The 19,569-nt window shown below is 39.3% G+C and overlaps 1 protein-coding gene across 1 annotated transcript in view; it reads left to right on the forward strand.

Annotated features, from left to right (window-relative positions):
* Positions 1–19,569, forward strand: part of LOC137283178 (MICAL-like protein 2) — a 60,783-nt gene that overhangs the window by 28,535 nt on the left and 12,679 nt on the right. Inside the window, exons 3-7 of the mRNA XM_067814621.1 lie at positions 6,034–6,082; positions 11,806–11,947; positions 14,307–14,434; positions 15,611–18,349; positions 18,742–18,859. Coding sequence (XP_067670722.1) covers positions 6,034–6,082; positions 11,806–11,947; positions 14,307–14,434; positions 15,611–18,349; positions 18,742–18,859 — 3,176 coding nt within the window. The remainder of the gene's footprint in view (positions 1–6,033; positions 6,083–11,805; positions 11,948–14,306; positions 14,435–15,610; positions 18,350–18,741; positions 18,860–19,569) is intronic.

Here is a 19,569-nt window from a genome sequence, read left to right on the forward strand (position 1 = left end):
GCTAGACAGAGAAGGTTTTTGTCATGGCAGAAATAGGCTGCTTATAGTTCAAGGTGGACATAGTTATTGGATGTAGGTGTCAGCTCTGGTCACATCTAAGACTGACATGGTCGTGTATGTCATGCATAGGGCCTGCAAATTAGGCTCCAGACTTGGGTTGAGTGGTAGTTCAACATTTTAGCTGTGAAGTGGCCAATGTGGCAGCTACAACTGACTTCCTCCATGGAATTACCTGCTTTTCCTCAATGAAATTCATTCAAGATGTGTTTGAGAAGGGGACAGGGCATTAAGACAACCATTTTCAACACCCCCATCCGCAACACCCCCATTCCCACATGCTTAATATTCTCAACTGCAAATGAAATGCATTTTCGAAAATATGAAACCTCATAAAAGTAAGCAATCGTGATTATGTTTTCTGTTTAAAATTCTTGACTGCAATATATTTAATGCAGTCCATGCAAGTCTAGAATAGGTCTGGATTAGTTTCAGTTTCATCAAAACTAAAGAAAGTATGTGGGCTCTGTTTTATCATAAATGATTAACATTAATTAGAAACCTAAATTGTTTTCAGTATGATATGTTTGTTTTGGAGACAAGATGAGAGTCTATTTAACACCCAACAAAAGATATTGTATCCTAATGAAGATGCCAGCATTAATTCCATGTGATCATCATAAAGCAGGGAATATGGGGGTGGGAAGAGAAATCTCCCAGTTATTTCTATTTTTTAAACAAAAAATATTGTGTAAGCATAATTATTTGAATCAAGAACATCTAACAGAAAATTCTCTTCGCTTCCAGTAAGTTAGTGTAAACCAAGAAAATAAATATGGGTTAACTTAAGCATGTACAGAAGAATAAAACAAGAGTTCAAATTGTTTCAGTCAGCCCTTTGTGGTCAGGTACTAGTAGTTACAGCTGTACCTTGCTGGCGTGTTAGACTATTGTGTGACTAAGGACAAGGCTATTTCCCACTGTGGAGTTGGTTAACATTTAACAGGGCTGGATCAAAACAGGAAAGGTCAAACATAAACAAAAACAGCTGACACATGGATAACAATATACAGGCTGACAAATACAGCCAGCTAGTTTTGCTGACCACAGGAAATCACTCCAGATGAAAGCATAGGCACCGGGCAGTGTTAGTCACTGAGAACAGAGGTGTATCCCCAGTCTTGTTTAAAGTCCTTTGTTAAGCCACAATGAAGCTGATTTCCTACAGGTGGACAGGCTTTGTAATACTTACCATTCAGGGAAAATTACATGTCTTTGTAAACCTTAGAACAAAATTAATTGCTCCAACTAAACTTTCAAAAATGAATATTGAAAGTAAATGATTATCATAAACTGAATTTGCTTATGACCAAGATGTTTTATGGATTAAGCTTCTTTATTCTTTCAAAGTTTCGGTATTATTCATCAGGTGAAGGGACAGTCAAGGCTGTAACATTGTCACATATAACAGTCTACAAGTAAGCTTGTGATGACGTCATAGTCCCAACTGTCACCTCACCTGATGAAGGGATCTGTAATGATCCTGAAACGCTGGGATGTGTTGTGATCCTGAAACACTGTGTGGAAAGAATAAAGAAGCAGCTTAATCCATAAAATACCATGGTCATCTACAACAACTCAAAGACATGATTTTGCCTATAAAAAATGAATCTTTTGAAAATTTGGTTCATCAATATACATTGATATTGTGCTTCAATTCATGTCTACAAAGAGTGTTCTTTTGAATATAAAGACTAGTCGATGTCAGTGACCTGAATAAGATGTTAGTGACAGAAGCAAATCAAGCCGTCTCCCAATTAATTCATAAGTGCAAGATGGGCAATACTGATTTTCATAGATCAAAAATTATCTGGAATGAATTAATAAAATATACAACTGAAATGAAGAAATAGCAGATATGGTGAATAGGATATGAAGCATTTAGCCAATTAAGATAAAACAAATATAGACTATGTGGTATCTTTTCTGTAGATTGCACTGTGAACTCACGGATTGATATCACTTAATGGAGATGAAATTTAATTCTGCCCGACCAGTGATTTGGTCTTAATTGGTTGTTGTACTACAAGTAATAAGGAATAATTACTCATGGTGATATTAGTGACTGTGATGAGTTGTAGGAGAATATTACATGTGAAATCAATCATATCAGCCAGGTCTGAATATGAACACATCACCTGTGTATCAGGACAGTGCGCAGTAACGCATTGCTGACATACCTGTCATAATTACCCTGTCAATTACCTGCACAGGTTAATTGCCAGGTACCCCACCCCTGCCTGCCATAGGGACTATGATGATGCAGAAGGTGTGATTGAAGACACTTCAACGTCGAGGCAAATATTTGTCAAACTGTACATACCACTTTATAGAAGGTTAAGTTAAACTAGAAACACTTGACACTGTTCACATGCATTTGTAGTGATGGAGTGAGGGACAGAAATTTTGGAATCTGTGGTGTAGTCTTAGTTATTGACTGAAATGTTGAATTTGAGTTCCATTAGAAACATATTTCTAATGCATGCTGCTGCATTGGGTGTTAACAGGACATGCTTGTCCGAGTGTCCATATGCATCTGACACTACCTGTAACGTTATATTTGGGATTATCATCGTTTTAAGTAATACAGCTTTTCGGTAAACCAATTTGATTCTCACAAAACATGGTTGGTTGAACAATGTATGAAAAATATGTCATCAAGTCAAGAGTTGGGGGCACATGTACAGGGTAGCATTCATTTCATCTGAGAGACTAGTGGGAAAATGTTTATGTAAGACATGTTTCGTTGTGAGGCGAGCAGGTTGAACTTGAAAATGTTGTGATATATTTATTCAGGTTTATTGCAGTGTATGGATGTTTTGTGTCTGTTGTTGGGTCAATCTCAATAACAACTGAATTTTTTTAAACATATTTTATTTCATTCCAAAAGAGAGGATAGGTTTGGAAAACAAGCCTAAATAGCTTATGTTAGTGCTGCTCCTTAATATATGTGGTGGTTGTATTATGTAATTTGTAGAATAGTTGGTTGAATGCGTTAACATTTAAAAATGTTTCATACTTCCTGAATGGGGAGTTAAATTGTATGAAATATTTATTGTGCGTGTGGGTACAATTGACTTTTGTGAGAGTATACCCAATTGAAAAAATGAATTGTTAAAGTATGTTTGTGACAAGTGAGATTTCAGACGAGTGAGTCATGGCCTGTGTTGTGATGTCTGTCTTTAGAGTTTGTGTTGCTTGTTGCGTATATAATTCCATCCAGGATATTGTCAGTTGAACAAATGCTGTGGAGTGGTTTCCCACCAACTTGTCAACAAGAAAACACTGGAAACACTAATTGGACCATGACAGATAACTCCCACTCGCTGCAGGTCTTTAGGAACAGTTTTATTACACAGCCATTGAAAATATTACTGTATGATAAATCTACATTGTTATTACGCATTCTGTAACCATTTGCACTCAGTCATGTGACCAAAGCGACATGGTCAAAACACAGTGTTGGTTGTCATTCACAACACATCTCAAAATCGCATTATTGTAGATGTTTTGTTTCACAACATTATTTGTTAAATAGCTACATCTGCGTACATATTTTTATGAAATAAAATCATGTCTGTGAGTTACAAATATTAAGAATAAGTTGACCTTCATAAATGAAATGTGTTTGTATGTGTGATCTCTGTTTTGATTGCGTAATGCTTTCGTCCTTTAAGTTGAATTCTGAGATATTATTTTGCAAATGTTGGGAGGGTAGTATATAAATAGTAGGTGATGTCCCATGTAATACCTTGTTTATTAAAGTCATGAATGGTATCGGTATCTAACAATACTACATACCAACCATTCATAAATATGGTATTACATGGGACATTGTTTAATATTCCCTCATAATCTAACTGTATGTTTGAGTGTTGATCATGAACTGTTATGCCCAGAATGTTAGTTCTTGTGTTGGTGCAGGCATAGGTGGCCAAGACGTTCAAGGTGCAATTGCTTGCAGTTAGTGACCTCTGGCTTCAGTTCATGGTTTCAATTAATCAGGATTTAAAAAGGCTGGCAACCTCAAAATGTTACCAACCGAAAATGGATTTAATCAGACCAGATACCAAGATATGGTGAATTTACCCAGATCTATGGAACACTTAAAAGTTTTAACGGACCATCGGACTGGGTGGTTGTAAATGTAGCCCATGTCAGGTGGTTGGACACTGCAGGGCCTTATTTCATTCACTGGTATAACACACTTTAATGAGGTAAACTAACCATTAGATTTGACAAGTATAAACAAGCATGAGCTCAACAGTGCCATAGTGCTGTAGATATTTGTTTTTGTGCGTGCGTGCGTGCGTGCGTGCGCATGTGTGTGTTTTCTCTAATATTGTGCACACTGGACTCACATTTGTTTGTTAAGTAGAACCCTGCCTTGCCTTTGTTTTCTCAAACGACTGGCAACAATACCAAGTTTGACTGATGACAGGTCTTAAAAGATTGAAGTTTGGGTCATACAAACCAAGGGTTCATGATCTTAAAAACTTTGTCTGGATGTAACAACAAAACATTTCACAATCACCTTGGCCCCACATTAAATTATTGTCACACATTTTACTGTTTATACTGATTTCTATGATTTATTCAACACTAATGGCAATCTCGTTCATGCAGTATTAGGCAAAATTATTTGGAGGATAGTGGTAGTTTCTTCTCGTAGTTTCTGCTGACACTCCACAGGTTAGAACAGACTCGCAGCCTTGACATTTGTGATGCAACTAATCGCAGTGTGAGCTCACTGACATGACATCTTATGTCGTGATGCCGCCGATGCCTGACTTGACGTGACGTGACAAAACATATCTCTTACACTGCTTGATACAACCAGATTTCAGTGCTTGCAGACTACCATTGTGTTGTTGAGATATTGCGGAATGCAACATAAAACGAAAAAACGTAAAAAGGCAGCAGAGCTTTCTGTCCTGTACCTGACCCTGTATCCCTACTGTAACAATCCTTTTATAAACTCAGTCAGTGGATATGAATAGACTCAGTGAATAGTGACATCTGCAGGTTAAACGTTTCAAGGTGGATAAAAACTAAAGTTGGGAATGTGCTTCCGTGTGGATAACTCAGCCATGATGACATGGATGGCCTTTGTCAGACATTGAGTATACTTGTTATACAATAGTTTACATCTTGTCACAGCAAGTAAAGCTCATCAGAGTTAATACAAGCAAATCTAAATGTTGATGGTGTTGTAGTTTATGGATGGCTGAACATACGACCTTTGTCAGAATTTTCCGCATGTGGAAAGTATTAAGAGAAGATTAAGATGTCATTGATGGCCCTCTTGTGTTACTTGACACAGTTCTCAGTGCAGAGTTATGTCCCTTTGGTTTGTCAGCAATGAATGTATTACTTCCTAATCATGTACTAACCCAAGCCTGTCATCATACTTATAAACATCTATATGCCTGCATCACTTCAGGCGTTTACAGCACATCATGCTGGCATGTAGTGCTGCAATGAATCTCCGAGACCTCGGTTTCGATTTGATTTTCAATATTGTATGCTTGATTCGATCCTTTTCAATGCAATTCTTCATAATATACAAATAAAACATCTGATTTCATTTTACTGTCAGAGGTGGCTTTTTTACTGTGAAATCCATCATCAACTTGGTGATATCTACTAACAACAATTCACACTGGATAGTTACCCCAGCGTCAACCAGTCATTTCTCACTTTATTTCAGTGCTCAAAACTTGTTTGTTGGAGTCAAAATCATGTTTTGGCTGTGTGGAAGTAATTTAAATAGGCATTCAATAATGGAATTGAAATAGTGATAATGGTTATCGAAACTAAAGTGTCAGTTTCGATTTTTGATCAATTGAAGCAAATCATTGCAGCCTTACTGGAATCCCACAATGCAACAAACAGATGTGATAAAAAATTGTTTTTATACCACAATTCCACATGAGTCCCAGGTTTAAACATTTGTATTTGTATTTGTTTTTTCAGTGACTATGACTCCCTGTCGAAGGAAAATATCTTCGAGAACAATCAGCTGGTAAGTAGGACAGATAGTTTCCTTATTTGTCAGGTTAAATAGAGCAGTTGCACAAACTAAGGAAATGATTATGTCTTGATCTTATTTGTCCTTCATTTTTCATTTAAACATTTACCTATTTCCTGTCAGAATCTCCTGATATGTTTCAGAATCCTCCCAGCAAAGAAAATTCCAGTGCAAACTTATACCTCATCTTGGCTTTTCCACTCACTCGGCTTTTCCACTCACTCACTCACTCACTCACTCACTCACTCACTCACTCACTCACTCTCAAGGTAGTGGGGTAGCCAAGTGGTCAAAGTGTTCACTCATCAGGCGGCACAAACAAAGACCCACTCACTTAGGGTTGGTATTTCCTATGCAGAGTTGCATCCCATGGGCACACCTAAACCAATGATGGTGGATTTAATCCTGGCTTACCTTGAGTCGAGATATTTCAGCCCCATATGCTCATAGGTCTCACTGGTTCATCTTCACCCTGTCACCCATCATGATCAGCAAGATGCAAGCATGCAAGTTAAACAAGTTCCTTCTACATTTCACCCTTATTCAACCACACTACAAATACAATGCAAAAAAGATGCAGATATAAATCCACACACTCACACCCCCAGACAATCCGAAGATATGAAGTCTATGTGTCTATATAGCATCCGGACACCACATTGCAGTGACTGGGTCAATATTTGTTGGATGCAGGAGTTAATCGTCCACTGAGCAGGTCATAGTAAGGTCACCTAGAGAAGCTTATGTCTAGGATAGTGTTCATTCTAGAGCACAGCATTGCCACTGCTATTGATAATATTACAAGACAGTTGACAGGCTCACATATGATAATTTTGTAACTGTCAGAAAATCAAAACGATAGTTGAGGTGCCAAAAGTTTAAAGATGCAAGTGATTCCTTTTATCAAAACATACTGTGGATAAAGACAGTGGACCTTGCAGAGCAGACTCTCCTATTCATAAATTTGGAGTTCATGTAAGAGAACAAGCCCAACAACAGGGTTTTGTCTGTCTAAATGAGGTAGTTGATTTGTATGTCTCTGCTTTACTATCAAATTGGATGTGGAATTTATCGATGTATGAATGTGATTTAAGTTCAAATAGTTTAATTTAGTATTAATGTAAGTTGCATAAACCTCCTGAAAGTATCCATCACCTTGAAGGCCCACTTTTGATTCTTCACTAGGGTAAAATGGGTAAAGCCCATTTCTGGTGTCCCCTGCCATGATACTCCAGGAATATTGATAAACGCAACATAAAACCATACTCACTAATTACTCCTACAAGCACCCTGAAACAATATGTGTAGAATTAAAGGTCACCAACAATTTTGAAGCTCCACTTTTACAAATGACTTAATTTTCTGTGTGCCTATGGCCTCCATTTTTATCAATTTGTCTGTTAAACAATGCCCGGTTTGTTATAGTAAGTTTGCATTATGTAGAGAATAGACATGTCAGGTCCACGAGTGAGTTTAGATATCTCAGATATCTTGTGGTGCAGATATTGTCAGCAAACCGGAAACAGAGAGGAAATTCCTCAGATGAATTAACAGAGAAGGTCTACATTGCTATCAGTCAGATGAGTACAGTTAGATACAAATGTTATCAAACATTTTTTGTGTTGATGCATAATTTCTTGATGCAAGTATTACGTTGTAACACAAAACAATGCAATGTTGTGAATCTTAAATAGTTCAGTATTATACATGTGATACTGATGATATCTTTCATTTAAATCCCACAAACCCTTTACCGGTACATGCTGTAGACAATATGTTATATATAAACATGCATATATTATGTTGTAGCACTAAATATGCATGTTATGTTATAATCTTAATTAGTACAATATTTAATGTGTGATGTTGATGATATCCATCATTTAAATCCCACAAACATCCTCAAGAGAATATATTATATGAACATATCAGAGCAATGTCGGAATTACTGCTTATCCTGCAAAATGCATGGTACAATACACTTAGATATGTACATATGTATTGAAAAACAGCACAGCATACAATGTACAGTCACATCGGGATTTTATCTACCATCTGTGCACAAGAGCACTATTGATTTTGTTCCACATATAGACACCAATCTTCAGGCAAGCATACACACATTGTATTGAGACTTGGGCTATACATAGGAAATATAGCAGCTAAAAGAGGCAGACGGTCAAACTGAACTTTGTGATTTTTAAGTCTGAATTTGGTTTCATTATTGATTGAAGTAGTTGTGAAATTAGGTGAATATGTTGATCAAAAAACGGAAAACTTAGTTACATGGATATTCGTCCATATTTTCATGGATATTCGTCCATATTTTCATGGATATTTGTCCATATTTTCAGAAATATGAGGCAGAAATTTTTGTTTTCAAACCAAATGTTCATGATATCTGTGAATGTTAAGTGTAGACAGATTTTCTTCATGTGAATCGGGCTGTTTGGTTTGACTAGATATGCTGAACAAATCAAGTTAAGGATAATGACTAGTTTAGATGTGACTTTGATGACAGTGTGGACCCCTTCTACTAAAATATGTTTGATCTCTCAGGATTTTCATTGAGTATACACAGCATGGTTCATTAATTAAAGAAATAAGTAAGATTTATTCTTTTAGCAATATTCCCAAATATCATAACAGGAAATGGGCTTCTGACAGCCATTGTGCCCATGATGGGTGACAAACCACAATCTTCAGGGTGATGAGCAAAATCCATCATCACCAAGCCAACCATCCCAATACAGACAGAAGATAACACTTATCTTGACATTAGCATGAAACATGTATAGCAGGGATGTAAATCTAATGATGTGCGTGCAGTGTGTGAAATAGCCACAAGCCTGTTAGCCAGTGGCTAGTGAAAATCCAGTTGGACTAGTAAATCTCCAGTCACTGGCCATGGTCATTGGTGAATTTTCATGGAGTCATTCTGTAAATGAGCACTCTCTCCATCTTGTGATGTTGTGATGCACTATTTAGTCATGCAAGAATGTTGCCTGATAAAAATATTCATATTAGTAGCTTAATGGTGAAATTTATATCATACCAACAATACCTTAAATATTCTCATCCATTTTTGTAATATTTTGTGTAGTTTCTACATTCAGATTTCAGGCTTTGGAATTATTCGAAGGGCTATTAACTTTCAGGCATAGTTTGCATGACTAGCTAGCAAAATTTGGAAACGTTTTTGAACACTGTGTGCATGTTGCCTTCCACATATCATGCACTTCTTCATCAACCGACTGACAATAAACCTGTGAAGGTTCGGGGTAGAATAGGCATTCGGCATCCGATGCTTGTTACAAAGGGTGACAGGGTAAGAGTAACCGTTTCGGGTGGTCAGACTCACTGACTTGGTTGACCCATGTCTTCAGTTCCCAGTTTCGCAAGTTGATACTGTTGATCACTGGACTGGGGTTCAGACTTGATTATTTACAGACCGCCGCCATATAGCTGGAATATTGCCGAGTGTGGCGTAAAACTAAGCGCACTCACTCACTGACAGGCGACTATGGTTGTCGTAAGAGGCGTCTAATGGGATTAGGTGGACACGTCATTGTATCCCAATTGCTTAGATTGATACTCATGATGTTGATCACTGGACTGTCTGATCCAGACTTCATTATAGCTTGAATGTTGCTGAATAAGGTATTAAACAACAGGAATTATTGTTTATTTTTCTGTGTTTGTGTTCTTGCTTTCAGTTGATAACAAGGAGACATTACAAAAATTAACTGATCATGAAATATGTTCATGATAGGCCCTCCTGACATTCCTGTGTCATAATTAATAATCATCTTAAAGACTCAAATATTCACTTTAATTATATATTCAGATCTGAATCAACTCTATTATTCATGAATATTCACAATGTATGTTTGCATGTTACAAATTGCAAACTTTGAAATAATGAGATCTTTATCTAACCATCCCAAATCTCATTTTCATTCAACATTTTGCTGTAAAATTCATTAGTAACTGATAATGTAATAATGATTCATTGATCGATATACTAATGGTTGGGGAGTATTAATTACCACTGAGGGAAATGTGAAGGTCAGAGTGGCACTAATTTATTACCTGCCCAAGGTCAAATGGAAACCGGGGCAGTGACCAAAACATGTTTATCAACTAACTTCCTGGTGTGAGGCCAGGGTTATAAGCAAGCAAATATTGGGGATATATATATATGTCATTCTGTGCAGGTGTTTCTAAGAAAGGTGATATGTGATATCTTGGTTAGGGGTTTTGATAGTTGATGTTCAGTTTGTGATTTGTTCAGATTGCAAGTGAACGAAAATGTAGCTGACATTGAATGTTGGGCAACATTAGTTGCCCAAGTAAATAAATGTTTTATTCTGCTCCATCAAGGTAGCCCAAGAGAATTATTCAGATAACACTGTTATGTATATGGTTCAATTATTACATACTGCTGCCTCTAGGTGTCAGCATGTTTCACCTTCAAGTTGGGTTTTGAAAGAAATGAAAAACTTTACTTATGCAGTACATTTGTACATGGTCTGCAATGGGCTGTTGTTATATGTTTCCATTTCAGTAGTTTAGGTTTTATGGATTGTTTGCCCCCAAATTCACTCAATTAACCACTCACACATTCACCTGCTCGCTCATTCACACACATGCTCTCTCATTCTCTCTTTTTTTCTCTCTCACACTCAATCACCCATTCACACACTCAGTCTCTCACACAGCAGCTTGCTCTCTCACTCAGCTGCTCACACAATTCTCCTCTCACTCACTCAATCACAGTCACATGCTTACACACTCCGCCTCCCACCCAGGTGCTCACTCAGTCATCCACACAACCTCTCACTCACTCAAATCACAGTCACATGCTTACGTGCTCTGCCTCCCACCCAGGTGCTCACTCACTCACACAACCTCTCTCTCACTCAATCACAGTCACATGCTTACACGCTCCGCCTCCCACCCAGGTGCTCACTCACTCACTCACACAACCTCTCTCTCACTCAATCACAGTCACATGCTTACACACTCCGCCTCCCACCCAGGTGCTCACTCAGTCACTCACACAACCTCTCATTCACTCTATCACAGTCACATGCTTACACACTCCGCCTCCCACTCAGGTGCTCACTCAGTCTACCACACAACCTCTCACTCACTCAATCACAGTCACATGCTTACACACTCCGCCTCCCACCCAGGTGCTCACTCAGTCATCCACACAACCTCTCTTTCACTCAATCACAGTCACATGCTTACACACTCCGCCTCCCACCCAGGAGCTCACTCAGTCTACCACACAACCTCTCCCTCACTCAATCACAGTCACATGCTTACACACTCCGCCTCCCACCCAGGTGCTCACTCAGTCATCCACACAACCTCTCTTTCACTCAATCACAGTCACATGCTTACACACTCCGCCTCCCACCCAGGAGCTCACTCAGTCTACCACACAACCTCTCACTCACTCAATCACAGTCACATGCTTACACACTCCGCCTCCCACCCAGGTGCTCACTCAGTCTACCACACAACCTCTCCCTCACTCAATCACAGTCACATGCTTACACACTCCGCCTCCCACCCAGGTGCTCACTCAGTCATCCACACAACCTCTCTTTCACTCAATCACAGTCACATGCTTACACACTCCGCCTCCCACCCAGGTGCTCACTCAGTCACTCACTCTCTCAAACATGTTGGTGTTGATGTTTCAGGCGTTTGAGGTTGCAGAGCGTGAGTTAGGGATCCCGGCGTTGTTGGAAGCACAGGATATGGTTGACATCCGTGTTCCAGACAAGCTGAGTGTTGTCACCTACGTGTCGCAGTACTACAACTACTTCAAGGATGCTCCACAGTGTGAGATACTTACACATAGTTCCAGGCAGGGAGGAATTTTGGGACAAAGATTTAAAGATATGGAATGGGATGAAGTTGCACAGACCGCAGCTCATGTTTATGTACTCAGAAACCATTTAGATCTATTATCCCATAATATGACAAATTAAACTCCCAAAACATTGCGGACCCATTGTTTGAGACAGTGCATGCAGGTCATTTCAAAATAAACATTAATGTTAATGTCTACTGAACAGCAAAAGAAATGCAGTTTTAAAAAAAATGAAATCACATGAAAGTAAGTGTTCATGTTTAAGTCTTCTTTTTGAAAACTTGACAAAAAGCCAGAGTTGCATTTCTTTTGCTGTTTAATATATATTTTTAATCAGAGCAGTGTCCACAAATAGTGTCTGACCCTCTGACAAATCCAGCAGATTCGCCAGCTGTCAGAAGTCGCTAACCTGCCGGCCCCAGTGTCTAACTGAATATTTCACAATGACTTTGTCTAAATTGTTATTTGTGGCATGTGACACTTGTTTGCTGTTTATAAATGTTCTGTCTGTTATCATATAATTTGAATCCCAATTATAAGAAATGTTAAATCTGAAATGTGTGTTTAATTTTTTTCCATGGGTCCTGTGAAGTTTCAGTGGGTAAGACAGACCGACCCAATGTCCTGTTACTTTTAAACACCATTCATGAACACTGCAGTGGCTGCAGTTTTGTCTTCATATATACTGAACATCATTGAAAACGCACCACCCCTAAAATTGTGGATTTCTAAGAGCAGAAGTGAGCAATCTATGTAAATTTTACATATTTGTGTAGACCAATGTTTGATAAAGAAAAGAAGCAAAAAACAATCAAGCAAAACAGTGAAGATTTAATGCAGCTGACAATGAAATAAAGATGGGGTCAAAATGGAAAGTCAGTAGTGTGTATGACCCCCGTTAGCAGCAACACAAGCTGTGCAACGTCTCCTCATTGAACGGATAAGTCTCTGAATAAAGTCCTAAGGCACTGCATTCCACTCTTGCTGCAAGGCATTGTCGAGTTCCCCAAGGTTGTTGATCTGCGGACGACGTGCAAGGCGTTGGCCGATGTAATCCCACAAGTGTTCGATGGGTGACAAATCTGGTGACAATGCAGGCCAGTGAAGTAGAGGAATGTTGTTGTTAGCCAGATACTGTATCGAAACACGTGCAGTGTGGGCTCGTGCATTGTCATGTTGAAATGTGTGCAGATCTTGATGCTGGTAAAAGAAGGGAACGACGTTGTTCTGAAGAATGTTGTCACGGTAGTAAACGGCATTCACTCTGCCACGACAAACAATCAGAGCGGTTCTGTGGTGATAACTTATCCCTCCCCACACCATAATGCTGCCTCCACCCCACCGATCGGTTTGCACAACACAATCCTGATGATAACGTTCACCCCGTCGATGCCATACCCGTAGACGCCCGTCAGCATTTCGCAAGTGAAAACGCGACTCGTCGGAGAACACCACACCGTGCCAACGTCGTAACAACCACACACGATGCTGTTCAGCCCATTGTCGGCGTTCACGGCGATGCCTGTCAGTCAGGATGGGTCCAACGTAAGGGCGTTGACAACGTAACCCTGCCGCACGGAGATGGCGTCGGACGGTGGAAGTGCTGATCAAACCACGTCGACCCTGGACAGCGTTGGCGGTTCTGGCAGCGGGCAAGGTTCGATCCCGAATATGGCGCCGTACAATGTCTCGATCTTGACGAGGGGTGGTAACACGTGCCTGACCTGGGCGTTGCCGGTCCCTGCTGGTTCCTGTTTGTTGGTATCTGTTAGCAAGCCTCAGAATGGTCGAATGATGACACCCAAATTGTCGTGCAATGTTTCTGCTTGAAGCGCCGATCTGCAACATACCCAAGGCCTGTTCTCATTCCTCTGGTGACAATCTTGGCATGGCGAAAAAACTTTACTTACGAAAGTACTGCGAAAATGAGAGGTTTTGTGCCGAAGGTCATTTATACCCCTGAACAGCATGCTTTCTGCATGCAATTTGTGCCCTTCGTGTGTGATGTGCATGAATTTTGTTGTTTTCATGTGATGTGTTCGATGATGTGTTCGAACGATCCGTTTTTTACTGTAGAGCGTTATTTACGATCTAGTGTGTTATTATCAAAATTCCCACCATTAATTTTCCATTTCCAAAAGATTCTGTTGCCTTATTTCAAAATTTACAGGTGGTGCGTTTTCAATGATGTTCAGTATATTAACTATTCCTCTGAGAAAATGTCAAACTTGTCCTCTTTTCTATAAATTGCCAACACCTTAATCCTAATAACGTTGGAACAGTGACATCAACAGCAGCTACTAACATCGCTACTTCCTGTCCTATCAGTAGGTGGACCAGGTGTAACAGCCAAGCAGACGTCAAGCAGTTCACACAAGAGATCCCCTGCTGTTCAGCCAGTCACTGGCCCAGAAATCAAGCGGTTTGCTCCAGCCAATGATAGGAATGTGGAATCTGTAAGTATTGTGGCAAATATGTCTTTAACAGGGATTGAACATTTTTTTTCCTTGTTTCAAACCAAGATTTACTGAAATATTCTTGAAGGAAATACCTTTTTGGTCTCATTTTTGTCTTATATGTCTACTGTGAAACACATTCTTCCTGTTAATGAAACCCACTCCCCCAGATGATATACTTCAAATTATGGGTACAATTTAATATCTCTGTCGAATACAACCCCAGGCAATGTTTAACACATAAGATAATAACCTGAGAATATTCATGTTGTGACAAAACAGTCCAGCAACTGACATCAAGATTATCAATTCACATCATCACATGTGCATCACATTAACAAACATGTCTCTAAGCTCTATCACCCAATTCATATACTCACTTTTTGTGATAAACACCACACTGTAAGGGACCAGTAGACATTCGTTTCCCTTATCCTGACTTATCTCAAAGCTCTATCACCCAATTCATATACTCGCTTTTTGTGATCAACACCACACTGTAAGGGACCAGTAGATATTCGTTTCCCTTATCCTGACTTATCTCTAAGCTCTATCACCCATTTCATATACTCGCTTTTTGTGATCAACACCACACTGTAAGGGACCAGTAGATATTCATTTCCCTTATCCTGACTTATCTCTAAGCTCTATCACCCAATTCATATAGTCGCTTTTTGTGATAACACCACACTGTAAGGGACCAGTAGACATTCGTTTCCCTTATCTTTACTCATGCTTATTACGCTTATCTCCTCCATCTGTGTCAGGATATCTGTCTTCACATAGAGGGAGGAGATAAAGCATAATAAGCATGATTCAGGATAAGTAAAAAAGATCAATTTTATTACATCATGCTATTGTCTACTGCTTAATATTCTGGAAAGTTGTGTTTTCCGACTGACCAGTCTGTCAGTGTATAATACATATTAATATTCCAAAAAGTAGCCTTTTTTTTTCAGACTAACAGGGTGTCACTATAGAATAAAGGTTAATATTCAGGCTTCTGCGCTATGAGAATTGTAATCGTATGTTAAAGTACAATCACCTTAGCACTAAGATTACTTTGTAGAGTGGGGCCCTGGAAAGTAGTACCTTCAATACCAACACCTTTTCTCCTAAATGTATTGTATATTGTTTCACTTATATGATTTCTTGGTTATTTCTTTTCAAATGCAGGCAGCATCAAAGAAAAATGAGGAAACCAAGAAGACCAGCACTCTGGGAGATAAATGTGTCATCTGCAACAACAAAGTATATTTATTGGAACGACAGATTGAAAATGGCAAACTGTACCACAGATCTTGTTTCCGCCATAGTGAGCTATCCCCGACTGCCAAGGTTTTTAAATCATCTCTTACCTCACCTTCAGATGACTTTGAAAGTAAAGCGAAAGTGCGTAAAACTGACGAGAATCCCTCTTTGGTGAAGTCAAATGGACTGAAACATGTGGAACCATCACAGAACAGTAAAAGTGATCCAAATAAGTCGTTGTTTTCAACTGATGCTAGATCACAAACAACAGCTGCAACTGGAGGAGGTTCATCATCAAAACCTGATCCATTGTTGGAGCGGCTGAAAAGCAGGATGGAAGTTGACAAGAAAGAAAGTGATGTTCCTAAGTATAAGCAAAATCGACCTCTCATTTTACAAACTGCCACCAAAGAGCCCGATGATGGTAAGAAAGCCGAGCCCCCCACACCAACATTCAATGCAAAGAAGTTTGACAAACATGAATTTGGTTTCCTTTCAAAGAATAAAGAATCTAATACGAAAGCTGAAGAATCAAAACCCAAAGAAACTAAGTCAGGGTTCCTTTCCTCTAAAACAGACCCCACTAAGTCTACTGAGACAAGTAGTAAGGCAGCCTTTCCTGTGCCAAAGGCAAGGAATTTAGGTCTTAAGGAAACTACGAAAGTTGAAAAAATGGACACATCTGAAGCTTTTGGAGCAAAATTAAAACATGTGTCTCCAACAGCTGTTAAGAAGACATTTGATGGAAAAAATGATAAGTCCCACAAACCTGATGAGGTGAAACACAAATCACCTTTGTTTGGGAAAAAGTTGTTGTTATCAAATGATAAATCTCATGCCAAAAATAAGGTGACCACACCTGACTCCCCACCTCCTCCCCTCCCAACATCACAACCCCCAACTGCGCAGGCCACGAAGTACACCCCACATACAGATTCTGCTCAACCCATCCCCTCATCCATGCCCCCGTCTTTCTCCTATAAATCAAGTCACACCACAGTCAACCTATCCACCACTACCACCACCTCTTCCACAAAACCTACAAGCAAGGTGGGCATCCTCAAAACCACCACCACAACCAATGCTCCAAAGAGCACCATGACCAATGTTTCGAAAGGCACCACCAGTACAGCTGTTAATGTAACAACCTCGAGCAGTGTAGCACCTCTTAAACCTCCCAGGATATATGTAGCTGATAGTAGATCTGAGAGCCCGATGGATGTAGACGAGGCATTACAGAAAGCGTCACATCCAAGACCAGGGTCCGAACCAGTTGCGGTGTTAGTCAGCCCGACTGAGAAGAACCCGGTTCAGGAAAAGAGGGTTTTAGGTGGACTGTTAGCAAGTCTAGCTAATGTTAGACAAAGTAAAACAGATGATGTGACATCACCAACAGATAAATCATCACACAACATGCCGCCTGTTTCTAAGTCAACAACAGAGACAACTTCCAATCGGCCAAAGAGTGAATCTGCTCTTCCAAAATCTAAAGTTGAATTAAGTGTTGCTAGAACAACAGGTGTGGCTGATGTATCCAAGAAGGAGGAAACTACTAGAGACAGGAAAAGTAAGTCCCCTTTTTCATTTGTGTCAGACAAAATAGGAATTTTCAAAAAGGATGAAAAGGAGAGTGATAGCATAATATCAAAAGGTGAACAGACTCCAAAAGTCACGGACTCCTCCTCAAGCAAAATAAGTGCAATATCTTCAAATGTAAATTTGACGTCTGGTGCTGAAAAGTTCAAAAGTAATGACACAAGTAAGTCAAAACAAGAGGAGAATGTGCCAAGCTGGAAGAAGGTTACAGGTTTGAAGGATCAGAAATCAAATAAGAACAATTTACTGCTGGACAGTAATGTTTCAAGCAAAAACTCTGAAAGTAACCAATCTTGGAAAACAACTGATCATTCAAAGACAAGAGGATCTGATCTGCTGCAGGAGAGTAAGTCAGAGCAGAAGTCAAAGCTGGAAGCATCAGACCAGGTCCCAGCATGGAAGCAGAGATTGCAAGAAAAAGGTCAACGTAAACCAGATCAGCTGCTGGACAGTAACACGACACACAAGTCTGAGCCTGTTGCTGATGATGACACACCTCAATGGATGAAGGCTTTAGAGAAACGAAAAGCTGAAAAGGCAAGGCCAAAATCAGCTGATATTTTGCTAGAAGAGTCTGCCTCCAAAAAACAAGGCAAATCTAATCAGGTGGAATTGAGAGTAAAGCCTAAAGATGAGCAAGGCTCCCCGGGTGTTAAAGAAAGAGCAAAGTCAGCAAGTTTATTGGATGATTCCACAGAGAAACCTTCATGGCAACTGGAAGCTCAAAGACGATTGGCTCACAATAAGCAAGCATTCATTGATCCAGAAAAAAGCAAGGCTATGCATTCAGATTCAGCTGACTCTAAGCTGGTTCAAACTGCTCCTCAGAAGAAGCCTAGGACATCTAACCTGATAGGTGACACCCCAGTTCGACCACCAAGACTAAAGATTTCACCAAAGGCAGTGAGCCCTCCTCCTAGTCCCAAAGCCCCTGTAAGACAGCTCAAGAAGATCTCAATAGGATCTGGCTTTGAGTTTGACTCAACAGAGAAGAACAAGAAGGAGCCTCCATCACCAGTGAAGACTCCACCACAGCGTCCACCAGCTCCAAGGGGAACTCCTTCTAAGGTAAGGCCTGTTGGAAATCAACTCTTCAATCAAATTTTCACTGACTTAAGGAAATCTATATCATGAATCCAAAAGTCCACCATTTTTCTCTTTATCATGTTGGAATTGACCATCCAGATTCAAAATCCACTTCCAGAATAGACCTGAACAAGATAATTTATTTTTTTGTATTAGTCTGCTCTCACCATCTCTTATGAACTTTGACTCCTCAAAAGTTAAAGACACAGTAAGAATATTAAAAACTTCAAGCAGTCTATTCATATGTTTTCCATCAATTTTATGGAGGGCAGAATGCATAGATACTGAGCAAAATATTGATGGTCAACAACTGATTTAGTATTTGTTACGTTGCCATCTACCAGTAAGTAGTCTTCTCTGAAAAATGTCCACAGATGGTGAGTCCAGGCCGAATGTCTCCTGTCGTAATCCAGAGACAGCTTGACGACATTGACAAGAAACTGAATAACCTGGAAATGAGGGGACGAGATTTGGAGGACTCAATCCGAAATGGTAAATATCGCCATAGTAACCCTAACATTGCCATCCCAGTTTTACATCCTTCGTTGTTATTTCTCCCATGTTGAGTGTTGGTCATTGTTCCAGTGTTGATTGTGCGTACTGCAAAGACTAATAACTCTACCATCTTATTGCCTTTGGCTTCCTTAGCTACATTATCAGCAAAATAGGACTAAGTGTGTGTCGAGTAATTATTATATACTGCCTTATAGGTTAAATATAAAAATATTTGGTTTCTGTGAATATATATATATATATGTATGTATCTATCATAATTCCACAAATGCAAAATGATGAGGTTTTAATTCCCCAAAATATTAAAGCTAGTTTTGAAAGATAATTTGTACTGTTTAACAACAGCCTGTTTTTAATTATTAATTCAACAAATTAAATCTTGTTTTGTAAGATATTTTGATTTTTTTATTTCACAACAGCATGATTTTAACCAAGTTAGAGTAATTGACTTTGTTTGAATTCTGATAACACCCAGTTTGTTTAAAGAGTTCAACAATGGCTTGCATAACATGGTAGGTTATTTAGCACAATTGTAGCACAATCTATAACACCTAGTCTTTATGTATCACTTGCTGTAGCCAACCACTAGCCATTCACTAACCGCTCAGTAGATACACCATTGTTTCAGAATGCCAACTGTAATATTCTTTAACATGTTAAACTGATAATCAAAGAATATGCTTTGATTG

This window comes from Haliotis asinina, chromosome 5, assembly GCF_037392515.1.
Source record: "Haliotis asinina isolate JCU_RB_2024 chromosome 5, JCU_Hal_asi_v2, whole genome shotgun sequence".
In the NCBI taxonomy this organism is placed as follows: Eukaryota; Metazoa; Mollusca; class Gastropoda; order Lepetellida; family Haliotidae; genus Haliotis; species Haliotis asinina.